Source organism: Lagopus muta, chromosome 19, assembly GCF_023343835.1.
Source record: "Lagopus muta isolate bLagMut1 chromosome 19, bLagMut1 primary, whole genome shotgun sequence".
Taxonomy (NCBI): Eukaryota; Metazoa; Chordata; class Aves; order Galliformes; family Phasianidae; genus Lagopus; species Lagopus muta.
The window spans coordinates 7737592-7752791 of NC_064451.1; the positions used below are offsets into that span (position 1 = coordinate 7737592).

Below are 15200 nucleotides of genomic sequence, written 5' to 3' on the forward strand. Positions count from 1 at the left end.
GTAGAGCCAATCTCTGGCGCAGCCAGACGGGCACTGCTAATGGCATGAGGTAAGGCATTTATTTTCTGCCTCTCCAGCAGGAGTGGGGTGAGATGCTCAGGGTTAAAAGTCCAGTTTGGAAGTAACTTCATGACTTTTGGTAAGGTGAGTTGGAAGAGAAAATACTGGGAATCTGATGGGAAACCAGCCTTGTCATTCTACCCTGCGTCTTCCTGGAGATGATGCGTCTTTGGCCCCAGACTGGGGCTGGAGAGAGAGAGACAAGTACAGATACAGTCTGCCTGTTCTGATTCTTTGGGTGCTCAGCTAGAGTTCATTCTTGCAGGAACCTGGAAAGATTTAAAAAAAATAATAATAATTAAAAAAAAAGTAAATAATCCAGCACTGTTGTTAGCCAGGGTTTGGTGTGGTGGTGGCACCTCCAACCAACGCAGCAATGGGCACAGAAGAGCAGGTTCTCTGTGCTGGCTGTAACCAACTCCCCTGTCTTCTCACATGCTAAATAATCTTGCTGTCTCTTCTCCTTAGAAAGATGAGGTTGACCTCAGCACCTATAAAAGTCATCTACCTCTACTGTTTTTCCTTTGCCAAACAGCCTCCTGCTGATTCCATCCTGCTGGCTCTGAGCCTGGTAAGCCTATGCATAGCACCTCAAGGCAGGGAAGGTACTGAAAAGAATGCCAGCTGGGTCTGGGCTGTCCTGACCACAGCTGCAGCTGATGCTCTGCACTCACTGCAGTACAACAGAACAGTCTTGCATCCTCCAGGAACTTCCAAGAACATGGGAGGGACAAAGGCAAGTTTTGCCTGCTGGAACAGGCTTGGCAGAAGCTAAATACAGGACTTTGGAGTCATCCCTTGGAACAAATCCACGTTACCTTGTGATGCTGCTCCCATTCCTCAGTGCTGTCACTAATAATAAGCATAGGGCAATGCTAGGAAACCTGGCCCACTGAGACACTTACAGGTTTTTGTAATTACCCCTTTCTGAGTTTTTCTTTAAGCGTCAATTTGCAGCTTCAAGCGAGCTCTTTGAAGTTTTTAATACCTAAGCCATTAGCACAAGCAGTGAACTGGGACTGGATATGCCCTGAAACCTCCCTGTCCCTTCCTCTTAACAGGCAATGTAATCCCTGTGCCTTTAGCACGAGGCTGCTGCCACTCAGTGCCTACTATTTAAGGCACCTCTGTGGTGCACTGCGTGACAAAGTGCTGCTCTACAGCCTTCAAGAAGAAACATGCCTAAAACTTCCCAGGCTCATAAATCTGCCAACTTGGGCACGCTCCCTAAACTTTGCTGATTGACTTTTTGCACTGTTAAGTTTTTAAGACTTGGGGCTTTTCATTTCATCCTGGACTAAGTTACGGTGCTACAGGGAGGGGGGAGAGCTGGTGAGAGTGCTGTGAGATGTGCCCCACTGCTCGAGGCAGCCTCCCTCTGCTTCTGCCCAACAGCCCTGTTTCTGTGTGCCTCTCTTACTCTGGCTGCTATGAGCGCAATCAGATGGTGCAGCCAAACAGACAGCTTTGGAATGAAGCTAATGGGTTGTTTGCATTCATCTTTTATTAATTACAGGCTGCTGAGTTTGAGGGAAGATCAAGATTAATAGTGATATATGTGTTACTGATCTTGCTGGCTTGCATCTGCTCTCCACAGCCAAGATCTGTGGCACTGAGGTCTGAGGCTGTGTCAGTGGTGTTTGAATGTGTGGGGGGGAAAATGGGGACAGTGCAATGCTTCACCCCTCCTTTTTGCAGGCACTTACATGTCTCCAGCCGCTCCTCCAGGAAGGAGATCTGCTCGCTCAAGGAGTCAATTCTGTCCAGCTGCTGGAGGGAGTGGGACAGTCGGCTGATGGGGTCTGTGCCAACGTCCTCTGGTGCAGATGGCATGAGGTTGTGGAAGGGAGCCAGCACCAACTGGAGTTTCTGCAGGGAGAAGAGGAGCCATGAGCAGTCAGGAGGCGCCTCAGCGCAATGTTTGGTTGCGTTCGAAGGGCTGCTGGGCTGGAAGAGCTGCTGGGAGGCTCTGCTTGCAGTGTGGAGCCCAGCTGGGATCCTTGCCTGCTCCCTGCTTGCGTGAGGTCAGCGTGGTGTTAAAAATAGAGCAGGGGTGGAGGGAAACCCTGGCTGCGCACAGCCCAGGCTTGGAGCTGGCTGCACATGGCTGCAGGAAGGGGCAGACGGGGACATCAAACACACACCTGCTCCAGTGCTTCCACTCTGTTCTTCAGGTCTTTCATTTCTTCCTTCATTTCACTGGAGGGATCTGAAAAAAAAAAGGACCAAATGGGTTGGTTAGTAAAAATCCATTGCCTGAGGTGAAGTGGGATGTGCTGGGTTCAGGATAAGCAGTGCTGCTTGGTGCTCCCCTCCAAGGGAATCTCAGGGTTCAGGAACTGGATGCAATGCCCACTGCAAGCACAGCAGTACCTAGAATAAAATGAGGGAGTTTCTCAGGCTGTGGGGTGATGCTTAAAGGACAAAATATCCTTTGCTGCCAAAAGATGAGTTAGCACCCGTGTCTTCCCTGTCCCAAGGCGAGCTCTGCTGTAGAGACATGACAAAAGCAGGTGGTGTTTGGGACGGGCAGATGGCTCTCCCAGGTGTTGCCACGTGATGCCAGCGCTGACCACAGCGCATTATTACTCACGGTACGAGTTTGAAGTGTCACAGCGCGTACCAAAAGTAATAATGGGCCGTCACCAGCAGCTCCTGATGCTCCTTGTGGCTCTGGATGGATCTGCCCCATAGGAAGGATGATGATGGAGAGCACAGCCGCAGTCCCGACCACCGCACACCACAGCCAGGCTTTGTCACCCCTGCAGGGCCTGGGCTTGTGCACAAGGCAGGTTTTGTTGCATCTTCTAGCTCTTGCCAGTCCTTCTCTAGCCGTCCTGTGCTGCTGTGTTAATCCCAGGTTTCACCAAAGCCCCCAGGCAGCTGCTGCTATGCTGCAGCAATGGGCAGTTACCTGCTTGGCTGAAGGTTCCTGGCTCGGGGCCTGGCACCACGGGCTGGCATGCCTTGTTATCAGCAGCGAGGCTAAAGCCATCCCAGCAGGCACAATGGAAGCTCCCAGCTGTATTGACGCAGAGCTGGCTGCACCCATGGCTCCGGCTGGCACATTCATCTGCATCTGAAAGCACAGGGGTGGCTCCATGAGGACGGGGCTGGGAGTAAAATGCTCAGGGGCAGAGAGGTGCAGATGGAGCAGAGATGCTGCTCCCCCTGCCGAAGCCACACTGACATCCTCATGGTGGGGATGTGATGGGCCAAGGCCCAGATCACTCTCCCCAAACTTGGCTGGCAGCTGTGTGGGTGCCCCTCAGACAGGGTAGGAGCACACTAAGAAGATGCTGGTGTAAATATAGGATACCCATATTACTTATTTATCCAGAGGAAAAATCTGGCGTCCTTCCTACATCCCTCTCACCCTCCTAAGGGTAAAAAGCCAAAGATAAACTTAGAAATGCCCATACTTTGGCCAGAGAAGGCATCATCCTTGAGCACAGGGGTGCAGGCGGCTCCATATCACTGCTCTCAGTGTCTGGCTCTCATCCTGGATTTATGGTCAGGGTTTTGGTTCCAGCCAGCCGTGGTGAGGAGCTATCAGCCTTTCAAGTGTGTATAAAACCCAGTAACCTCTCCTCACACGGGGGAGTTATTAAAGCTGTTCCCACAAAGCAAAATGAGCAGAGCTGCTTCCCACGCCTGGGCAAATCTGTTCTAGGCAGTGGGAAAATCCTTTCCCCAGCACTGGAGCTGGAGCCATCAGAGATGTGCTCAGCCCTGCCCAGCACGGGTCAGTGCCACGCACTCCTCCTCTGCCTTACAGGAGGGTGGACAGCCAGGAGAAGTGTTGGAAGTGGTTTGCACCATGCTGGTGTGCTCTGCTGGATATCCCCGTGCTCCAGTGAGGCATCAGGCTGCTCTCGCACAGGAGAGGAGCCCTTCCCCTCCACCCCCGGATCTTTTTGCTTTACAGATTTAGGTTCTGCAGCAAATGAGCATCTTCGTTTACAGCAAGAGTTTACAAAGGCTGGGAGATGGGTCACTGTAAATACGCAGCCTTGGGACAGCCCCACATGTGTGAGGGCTGCTCTGCTGAAGGCCCTTTGCTGACTGCAGTCCCAGCAGAGCACAGCCCCAGCTCGTGCTGACCTAACATGGTCCCCTATGCCAGGAGGTGCCAGGAGGGGAGCAGGGTGCAGCAGTACCTGTCTGGCAGGAAGGCCCCATCCAGCCGGGCGGGCAGGCACATCTTCCAGGGAAGGTGCAGCGGCCGCCATTCTGGCATGGCAACTGGCACAGAGCTGTGAGGGCAAACAAGCACAGCATCACTTGGTGGGACTGGACATCTCCTCCCCTGTCTCCATACGTGTGTGCAAACACAGGACAGCACAGCCTTGTGGCAGCTCTGGGCATGGGCTGCTCCATGCTGGTGGGGCTGGGCTGTGCTGGGGGTGCGGTGGGAGCAGCAGGAGTGGGACAAACAGGTCTTGGTTTGGAAAGAGGCTGAGGGGCCTGCACAGGTCAGGGGAAGGATGCTTTGGCACTGGGGTTGGACTCAATGATCTCTGGAGGTCCCTTCCAACCCCTACAATTCTGTGATTCTGTGAAGGAGGACCACGCTGCACCCTGACAGCTCAGGAGAGTGTTTGGTGTTGCTCTATGTCTCTTCTGGAGAGAGATTAGCTGCTGATGTGCCGATGTGTTCTGCATTTGCTTTATGTTGCACATCACAATGTACTCCTGAAAGCATTTCTCTTCCATTACTGCTGACTTATGTGGAAAGAACTTGCTAACTTTCTTCATCCTCTGGTAACCCTAAAGTTAATAAGCGATCCCACAGGAAAAAGGCCTGAGGCAGCCAAGAAAGCCTAGAAATTAATCAGAAATTGAGCCACGTTTGGTTGTGCTATTGGATGCTGAAAACATAGAAGGAAGAATCAGAGTGGTGTTGGTCAACAAGAGAGCTGGCTGCTGGGACGTGACCCACCCAGGATCAAGGGGCTGGGGGACAGCAAAGTGAACAGGGCCCTGGGGTGGCCCGGTGGCTTTGTTACCTGTGTTGCAGCTGAGCTCGTAGCTGCTGGTTCTGCTCCATCCAGGACAGCACGAGGCCACAGGCTGAGGTACCTGTTTGTACACCTGCCGGTAGGCAACCTTATAGATGGTCCTGCAATACAGAGATGAGGCTGAGCGTCGGGGGGCAGCCCCAAGCCCCCAGCCCGGCTCTCACGCTGCTGTGGATGCTGCTTCCCCCACCTGTAGGTGCTGCACAGGCGGTGGCCCTGGCAGGTGGTGAGGTAGGGCAGGTACACGGGCTGCACGTGGGACTCGGTGTGGGCAGCTGTGCGGCTCCGCGGCTCCGCAGCGCAGGTCCTGCGGCTGAGCAAAGGAGAGCAGGTCAGGCAATGGTTGGCAAACTCATCCTGAAAGGGCCGTGCTGATTTACACCAGCTGGGGACGTGGCCTGACAACTCCTAATTGCACACGGCTATTTAAGAGGCAGTGGCTCATTGCCCAAGTGACCCAGGAGGTGACTTCATGCTGTTAGGGGCAGCAACACAAAGCTGCAGCTCTATGGGCTGCACGGCCCCTTCCTCCCCAGCCCCTGCACAAAGGCACTGACCCCCCTCACACCCTGCAAACTTTCTCCATCCTGAACAGTTGGGGTCCAGATTTAAGGGAAATGTATTCAGAGTAGTTCTCCTTCCATTCTCTGTCTCGCTTCAACCTAAAATCAATCACTTTTGAAACGTATCTTTTCCTTTCTGAGCTTTCTGTGCCCCTGAACCTGATGTGCCTTTGGCCAACAAATTAATGATTCCACAGAAAGAATCAGGCTGATGGTAAAAAGATAGAAGACAGAGGAAAGTCACCTTCCGTTCCTCCTAAGATAAGTGAGACCCAGTCAAAAACATTCCCAAGGCCAACAGCCAAAGCAGTATCAGTTAAAGATTCTTTCTCTTCAACATTCTCCAGCAGATCTGTCCCACCAAGGAACTTGCGTGCTCGTCTCAGCCTCACAGCTCAATTATGAGCTAGAATTAAAAGGCTGGGAATTAGCATGGACATCAGCTGGCTTCCATTAACTCCAGAAAAGTCCTTTCAGCTTCACTGGTTAACGTTACAGAAGATGCAGTTTTTAAATGGAAATTGTTTGCTTTGCAAATGTTATAATAAAGCTATAGCTGAAGTTGCGTGCGTGCGAGAGAGGAATTCAGCCTGTGGGTTTAGTCACGACCAGAATGTGAAAGGTTTAATTCTAGAGGAGAGAATTTCAATGTAAAAACAAACTTTGGAGAAAATGAGCTGGATCTGGGGGGCGGGGGCTGAGCTCAAGCTCCTTTCAGTGGGGGAAGAAACTGGGGCATTGAGCACCGAGCCTCCTTTGGCCATGGAGATGCTTGGGCTGTGCTGGGATGTAGGGACAGCGTCAGACCCAATTCCTAGGACGAAAGCAGACCCCAGCCAAGAAGTGACTCTGCAGAGCCTCCTCCCAGCTCCTCGCCCAGCCAGGTGCCCCTGGTGCCTTGCAGAGGGACTCAGCATGTGCTCATGAGGACAGATCTGGGAGATGCAGACTAAAAGGAGGCTTACCCCACCCGGGCGAAACTGTCTGTGCTGGTGGCACTGAGGATGAAGGCGAGTCCCGAAAGAAGGCAGCTGATTCGGCGCATGTCCTGTCTCGTCCTGCAGCACTCTGGGCTGTGTGGCACACACCAGGGTCACTCCTCGGTGGGAAGCATGGGCTCCTACTGCATGGCTTGCTGCTCAGCGGCGAACTCTGGAACAGAGAGAATGGCAGTGTGAGCACATGGTGCCCATCCCCAGCTGGTGGCATCTGAGGGATGTATGGTGACGTGAGACTGATGGCCAGGTTTGTGCTAAGGAAATAGAAATGTCCCTGTGAGACATCCCCACGGTGCTGGGTGGGCTGGCCGTGCTGTGCTGTGCCTTATTGCAAGCTCTGCCAGGATGTAAGACAAAGAAGAATGAGGTTCTCTGCTTTCCAGTGACACACAGGGGGGTACAGGACCCAGTGGGTCACAGCACAGGGAACAGGGGACATGTGGGACAGGGCCATCGCTGAGGCAGGCTCCTGCTAGCACACACCAGGGGGCTGCACAGAAAGAACCTGCATCATTCCGAAACATGCAGCCAATTCCAGGCAGCAAGGCCAAAACAATGGCCTGTAATTTCTTAATCCATACAACATTGTAAAGCTGCGTTTTCCCACCATATAACATACTGAAATCTGATCTTCTTCTCTTTAAAATACAAGTTCTTGCCAGGGAAAAGTTGCTTTAAGGGCCATATGTACCATCTGTATACAGAGTGAGTACTGAGTTGGAAAGAAAGAGGCTTGGATTTTCTAGCAACGGGACAAATATGAAGCAGGGCTGAAGAAGGTCAATAACAATGCCTAATTTAAAAACATGTCCAATTTAAACAAAACAGTTGGCCTCCGGATGGCAGCAGTTAAAGGAGGAAGGAATAAAGAATCCCACCTTAAGCACATGACAATTAAAGGAGTCAGACTATCTGATTAATCTTTGGAAAAGAAGTTGCTTTACTGGGACGCAACACAACAGGAAACAATCTTCTGAAACTGCAGATAAAGAGAGCTACCTAAAAGGTTCTAAAATGCTCTGGTGACGTGGGGTGAGACTGGACCAGAAAGCTGCAAACTCCTCTGGGACAAATCCTAACTCTGAGCTGTTGGGAATATTCATCTGTAGACCTGCAAGTCTCCAAATCCCTCTCCAAGCCAGGCAGCAGCATCTCTTCATTCAGGTGAAGGAGGCACAGAAGCCCCTCCTGCAAACGGCATCACCAGTGAGGCAAAGGCTCTCTGTGCTGAGCCGGGCACCATCGCAGCCAGGATGCAGACACACAGCCCGGCCTGCCTGTGCCTTTCCAGAGCTACACACAGACACATATTTTCCTTCCAGCCACAGATCCCCTGGCCAGCGGTGCTACTGCAGAGGTCTGTAAGTCAAACTCTGCCAACCATCGCAGTCCTCCCACTGAATTCCTGTGGCCGCCATGGGAACTTTCCCCATGGGGAAGGCAAGGAACACAGGGCACAAGCTTCAAACGCAGGCACTGCTTCTTTCTTTTCGAAATAGAGCAGCGTTGTCCTACCTCAAGTAGTCAGAATGTCCCTCTGGGTTCGTAAAATTATGGTTGCTTAATACCGGATAAAGTTTCAAAAGTGGAAAATATGATAGTAAATACTTGTGTTTTTTATGAGTTTGTGAAAATCAGCCCCTCCAAAACTGCAGATCCTCCAACCTGTTGTCACTGCTATTCTAATATTCCTTTTTTAAAGCACGTGAAGCTACAAAGCAGCACCTGAGCTTTTGCTGGTTATGGGCTCAGCCATGTGCTCCTGGAGGGAGGCTGTGGGGCCGCTCCTGCCAGCCGGAACCTTTTCCATTCTGCCTCTGTGCTTTCTAACTTGCAACAGCAACCAACAGGAAAATACGACCCATAAGGGAATTGACATGGGCTGTACTTCGTCCAGCTCTGCCCAAAAAAGCCAGGCTAAAACTCCAGGTGATGCTAGCAGCATGAGATAGGGTCTGTCTCCAAAGTGATGCAAGAGAACCCTGCCCTTCAGGAGGAAGCAATAACCCCCAGGACAACACAAGCTGCACTTCTTGGAAGAGCACGGCCTGCCTCTGCAGGTGGAACCTCTGCTCCCAGTGGTGCCCTCAGCTGCCAGACCCTTCTGGAGGGCACCACCATCAGGGGGATGGATTTTCCCTTACAAACATTTCCAGCTGTTCTCTGCACAAGCTGACACCTGGGCACCATGGAGCACGGGGACATGGGCACGACGGCAGCAGAGATGCAGGCACGATGGGAGCAGGGACAGGAGCGTGCGGGGCAGCGGGATCCACGGAGCTGGATGCAGTGAAGCAGCACAAGAGAGGCTCTGGCTCCGTGCACAGCAGAAGAGGCTGCACGGTGCAGACACCGGCCGCGCAGGGATGCCACCCCCAGCCCACAACAGGCCCAAACCCCGCACGTACATCTCCCCCGGGGGCACTACGAACCCTGCCCCCACCCCCGGGACCCTCCTCCGACCGGCCTCTGCCCGGAGCCCCGCAGCCCCTCCGGTCCCGCTCCGCCGCCGCCTCCAGCCCGGCGCGGTGCCGTCCCCGCTCCCCCCGCCGCCCGCTTCGCCCCGCGGAGGATGCGGCTGAGGCTGACGCGGTCCCCCCACGCCGCTCCGACCCCTCTCCCCACCCCGGGCAGCGGCCGCAGCCGCCGGGACTCACCGCTGGCGGTGGCGGAGCCTCGGAGTCGCCGCCGCGCCGCGGCCCCCCGCGCGCTTCCTCCCCCCCGGGCCGAGCCGGTCCCTCCGCCCCGACCCAATGAGCTCCCGGCGGGGAGGAAAGCGGTGCCTCCCGGCCTGGGGGAAGCGCCGGGACCCGGGGAGCCTCCGCCTGCCTCCGCCCCGCCGCCCGCCACCTGCCCCCGCCGAGCCGCTCCGGCACAGGCAGAGCCCCCCGCCGCAGCCTGGCCCCGTTACGCGCTGCCGCGGTGCCCCTGTGCTGTCGCCGCTTCTGTGCCGGCTTCCAGGCTCACCTGCAGAGCGCCCGGACGGCCCCGCACCGCGCTACGAGATCCCCGACCCCGTCGCAGAGCGGCACTCCTGGGTGGGCAGGGGATTAACGGGGAGGCAGGGAGATCCCTGCGAAGCCCCCAGCCCTTCCCAGGCTACCGTGAAATCTCCCGTCACCGGTGCAGTGACCAGGGCAAATTTATCTCTCTGTGCTAATAAAGACTGTGTCTGGTTCTGCATCTCCTTCCCCCGGACACCCGCCACACCACATCGCTCCATGGGGTCCCACCGTGCCCCGGTGATCTCCCTGAGCTCATTCCAACAGCAAACTCCTGCAGGAGAGTGCAGTGAGTTGCCGGGACAGGGATCAGCCCTGCGAGCCCTTGGGACGCTTGAAGGCTCCCTTGGATGCCCCGGGACCGATGAGGCAGATCGGTCCCCCGGCTGCCCGCAGGCTTTTGCTATTAAGCACTCATTTATTTATCAAATAAAAAAAATCTGCAGTTCGGTTAGTGCCAAACTGCCACTTGTTTTGTCTACATTTTTCCCTGGGAAATTAGAGCACAGAGGCTTATTGTTTTTCAAATGACTTAGGCGCCTGCCCGTGCTCAGAACCAGCCTTAAAGATAGCAGGGGTCTGATGTGTAACTGAATGGCAGGATACACCCTCCTGGGAATATTTGTTCCCATTAAGTTTTGCAAGTTTTTTTGTTTGTTTGTTTTTTGTTTTTTGAGATCATGTAGGCATTTAAAGGAAATATTTACCAGTTAAACAATAATAGCTGCGAAAGAGCAACTGAGCTCACTGGCTTCCCCATGGAATCGGAGCTGCCACCAGTTGTGCTGCGCCCTGCAGCAAAGCCGCTGCATGCGAGGTGTGCTGGGGGACCCACAGGTGGGCCTGTGTGGCCGTTTTGCTCGTGTTCTACCCGGGGGAGAGAGTGGAACAGCTGGGAATCAGCTCTGGGATGTGCTGGTGGAGATGGAGCTCCACTGTCAGGCAGGACGATGGGATCCGGAGGCAGGAGCACTGCCTGCAGTGAGGGGAGGGCTGGCTGCTGGTGGAAGCGCAGCGCCGTGTTACACAGCATCGTACATTGCACAAGCAGGAAGCAGAACAGTTTGCTCACTCAGCCAACCTCTGGGGAACGATTGCAGCTCACGTAATCTCTGAAGCGCGAAGCACAGGCAGCTTTTCCCAAGAGCCTCAGAGGGACAGTAATTATCTCACTGTGCAGAAAGCGTTACTGTTGTTTTCTGGTTTATGGGGGAGATGAATGGTGCCTGATACTCAACTTGCTCAATAGTTGCAAAACGTGCTCAGAGGGCGGTGGAAAGCTTCTGTCTGGCTCTATGGAAAGCACAGGGTCTAAAAGCACAGCCAATGCACTCACCTTGTCCTCAGTGCTCCGTCACCCGGCCCGAGCGTGGCTCCTCTCCTTAAGGAGCATCTTGGTTCCTCACTGTCGGAACAGAAAAGCCCCTGGTTACACTCCCTCTGTCCTGCAGGCAGGTATCAGTGATCCAGCCCGTGAGGGACCTGCTGCGGGGTCCCAGAGACTTCACAAAGCTCGGTGAGAAGTGGGGTGCCCCGTTCCTGCTGACACCCCCCAGCCGTATCAGAGTTCCCTTCCTCTCACTTGGGATCCCACCTGCTGTACCCCAGCACTGCGTTCAACCACCTGCAACATTTCCATGTGCTCATATAAAGATCCCTCAGTGCGGGACTACTAAACACAGCACTTTCATGGTCTCCCTTATCACCCTCTCAACCATTCCACAACAATTCCTGAAGTGCATTATTTTAAAATTCTGCAATTATTTGAGTTACAAAATGTTTGCTTTTCAGCTCCATTTACTCGGCCAAATCTTTGCACAAGCCAGAGCCCATGTTATCTGCTTAAGAACTGCAGATAGCCCATTAAAAGAGCACTTAATCGTCCACTCCTAGGGAGGGTTCAGTGCCCTGTATGCCAATATTCATTATGCTGGGAGGAAATCCCGCAGGACATAGCCTGGCAAAGTTCCCTTGAAGGCAGTGATGTTGCACCAGCTCTGAGCAGGGGAAGGTCAGAAATTGGCTCAGCTAACATCGGTGTGAGGAGCTGCTCACCATGGCAGTAAGGCATTTTGGTTTGCAGCTGCACATCTGCCTGAATCTGAAGTCTTCCTTGGACAGGCAGTTTCCCTGCTTCCTCCAAAGCCTTCTCCCTTGCACTTTAGAAGCATACTCCCACGACATCTAATATTAATACTTGTCTCCAGGCCAAGACAGAAATGTTTCTGGCCAACCTCCCTCTTAGATTTAACAGTGTTCAATCTCCTCGTTTCCCACTGGTTCTACCATCAGTGCGAGCTACAGGGTGCCTCACCCAGAGCAGGTCTCTAGCCACACACCAGGTGAGCCAGAAGCTAGAATTGCCACCCAGTCCCAGATCCGACCCTCCTGCAGTGTGCTCACATTCAGGGGCCAGAAGGGCTGAAGTGACAGCTGGAGATGGATGGATGGATGGGGAGAAAGGCAGGAGAGTGACACACATACAGATGCAAAACCTTTCAGCTACCACAAGGCACGGCTGACCCTGTACCTGCTGTGCACAGCGGTCTCTCGCTGGCCTCCATGGGGATCTGGCTCAGAGCTGGGGCTTCTTGCTGAAGAAATTGGAACTTTTGGTGATTCCGAAAAAAAGGGGAATTGGTTTTTTCTGTCTTAGGACAAATTATTTTGCTCAGGCTTTTCATAATGCTGTTTGTAAATGTTACATTGAAATTTAGGCTCCGGAGCAGCCCCTGTTCTGCAGAGTTCTGTAAGGAAAAAGACCTCCCACTATTCTATTATGTTCCATATTGTTCTCCATTGCGTCAGCTGCAGATCAGTTATCTCAGTGGAAATCTAGTGGAGTCCATTGATGTCAGTGGGATCAAAGCAGGTCAAACCAAGAAAAGTGCTTGGCCCATAGCACTGAGTCTCTCGTCACCAGTTGCTGAGTGCAATGAGTATTATGACCCAGATCAGATTCCCACAAAGTGATTTTTGTTTTGCCTCAATAAGGGCTTAACAAACGTTGTATGTTAGAACCTGAGTCCACCAGAGACATACAGCAACCTAAATGTGGCCATGCAAAAACAAATGCGTAAACAGGACAACATCCTGCAGCCACATTTATTTTCCATTAGAGCACCAATGAGTTCTCCTCTGCATTTCAAGGCAGCAGTAATGGCTGCTGCATAAAAACTGGGAAATGATCCATCGCACTTAGGAATAAACTGAATTTTGCTGCTTTCTGTGAAAATTCCCTGGCAAAAGCTGGCGTTATTCAGTGGGGAATGGCCCCAGCTCTCCCCTCTGCATTTTTCCAGTGAATCACTCCCTGAGGAGCGCACAGAAAGTGTGGTGGGAATGGCTGCAAGTAGCACGCATGGCTCAGTTGGTCCTTTAATCACAGCTGTGCCAGTGAGCATGGCATTACACAGCTTTTTTTTGCTGTAATTATCCTTCTATATCAAGAGAAAAACCACAGCTCCAGAAATGGGCCAAGCGGAGCTCTTTCTTGCCATCACCTCCTGAGTGATGGGCAGACCTATAACATTTACGTTGGGAGAGGGGACAGAGAACTAAATAACAGGTTTTATTATCTTCCTCCGTTTGCAAAGGCCCTTTCCTTGTCTTTCTCTGCCTGCCCTGAAAGCTTAAGTTAAATCTTTTTTCTGCATGCAGTTCTGCTGCTGGTGTGACTGTGAGTCAGATTCGTTTACACTAATTTGTTGCAGTTTGTAAATCTGTCTCCCTGGAGCCAGACCCATCTGCAGCATCAGAGTCTGGGAAATGGCTCAAATAAGCCTGCATCCCAGACTCAATTTCTCTTCTTTACCTCTAGGGAAAAGTAGTGCAGACTGATAGCTCAGAAACATAGAGAGAAACTGACTCAGTGATGGGAGGAATCACAAGGATCACAAGGGATAACATTCAGAGCCTGCCAGGGCAGAGGTGTGAGCCCACCTGTAGCCCCACTGTTACCCAGAGTCGAGGCAGGTTTGTGAGGGAGGCTCAGGGCCTCCGAGCTTCTGCCTTGCACTGCTCCCCAGGCAATGCCAGAGCTTCACATTAATTTTACTCCCTGCAAAATCTTATTATTTCTTCTGCAAATGTTAGATCCTGTGAAAAGGCATGCTTGGCTGTGCCTGTCAAGAGCTATTCAATGCACGATGCTGCTTCACGTGCGTGGGTACCCAGCTGCTCCTACCCGCAGCCAGCCTTTATCCCCCAACACCTCAGGTGAGGAACTGAGCCTCCTGCCTGCACTGTGTAATGCTGTAGATGAGGATGGCAGGACCCCCAGGTAACTCAAACAGCACACATAACACCCATGGTTACAAATTCCAGAGGCTTTGCTGAGCTGCTGGCACGCTCCAAGCTCACAGCATCAGCCTTGGCAGAGCCCTGCGTAACATGCCCTGTAATGTGTTACAGCGGAGGTGCTCAGAGACACACAGATGGAAACAGAGAAGGAGTTATGGAAAGAAAGGTGGAAATCACACGCACAAGTGTTGCAGCCTCCCTCCGCAAGCGCAGAGATAAAAAGAACCCTCCATCCTGTGGGTTGGATATAGCATATATATGCTTCTATGTGTATATATATATATAATATCCATCCATACATAGCAGTGCTACAGGTCAGGCTGGCAAACCAGCACTGGGGACACCTCTCAGCTGGCAAGTGCCACCCACAGCCCCACAACCCTTCCGACCCTCTCCATCCTACCCGTCCCTGCTGCTGTGACAGCCACAGCTCACTCCATACCTGCAGTGCCCCGCTGTCCCTCGCCGTGCTGGGACCAGCCCTGCTGCCACATTGCCTCGTGGCCACCGGCCGCCATCCCCCCATGGCCGCCCTGGGCCCGGAGCTGGGCACCCTCCTGTCACCCCCCGCATGGCCGCCCGCCGGCCGCGCACAGGCAGGAGGTGACTGCTGAGGTGGAAGGGCGGCTTTTTATGCTTTTCTTCCTGTATAAATCAGGCCGGGGATGGACAATCCCAGACAGGACTTCCTGTGTGTGTTGTGTGCTGATAACGGGGCGTTGTGAGGAGAACAAACACGGCCGCCGCGGGCCCAGAGGGGAAGAGGGGCTGTGGGGCGGCACCCCTGCGCCATGCCTGCCAGCCCCCCGAGGTGGGGGCACAGCGCAGAGGGGAGGGCCGGGTGGCCGGCGAGGAGGTGCTGACCACCGCCTGGGCCCCCACCCACAGCACAGCCACGGATCTAAGATGGCTGCCCCTGCCCTTCAGCCCTGCAGCCCGCAGCGCAGCTCGGCTGTTCCCCGTCACAACCACTCTCAGAGGGGACCACCGGGGATCCCCGCCGCATCAGGGCACCCTCAGCTCATGCCAAACGTGGCAGGGCCAGCGGCCATCTTCCCAACAGGGGGCCAGCCATCTTGGTGTGCGGCACCAGCCCGGTTTTTTGTGGATGGTCTGAAATCCATCAGCAACCAGGCAGTTCTGGGCTGGTTCATCCCAGCAAGATGTGATCCCTGCGTTAGGGATGAGAATGGCGCAGCGCCGCGTGGGCCACTCAACTCACTGGAAAGCAAAAATGGTCCCTGCGGTGGCAGG

The 15200-nt window shown here is 53.6% G+C and overlaps 1 protein-coding gene across 3 annotated transcripts; it reads right to left on the reverse strand.

The window, feature by feature from the left end:
* Nucleotides 1–40: 40 nt before the first annotated feature.
* Nucleotides 41–14555, reverse strand: EGFL7 (EGF like domain multiple 7). 3 transcript variants are annotated; one of them, XM_048966114.1, is made up of 10 exons: nucleotides 14389–14555; nucleotides 10981–11049; nucleotides 6610–6796; nucleotides 5272–5394; nucleotides 5070–5182; nucleotides 4221–4316; nucleotides 2975–3139; nucleotides 2205–2269; nucleotides 1767–1929; nucleotides 41–329 (listed from the first exon to the last, which is right to left on the reverse strand). In XM_048966114.1, exons 3-10 carry the CDS (start codon nucleotides 6687–6689, stop codon nucleotides 307–309), a joined length of 828 nt encoding a protein of 275 aa, XP_048822071.1. In that variant the 5' UTR covers nucleotides 6690–6796; nucleotides 10981–11049; nucleotides 14389–14555; the 3' UTR covers nucleotides 41–306. The 3 variants fall into 3 exon arrangements, with proteins under 3 accessions (XP_048822071.1, XP_048822074.1, XP_048822072.1); XM_048966117.1 differs by lacking the exons at nucleotides 10981–11049; nucleotides 14389–14555 and adding an exon at nucleotides 9610–10930; XM_048966115.1 differs by lacking the exons at nucleotides 10981–11049; nucleotides 14389–14555 and adding an exon at nucleotides 9300–9469.
* Nucleotides 14556–15200: the final 645 nt, after the last annotated feature.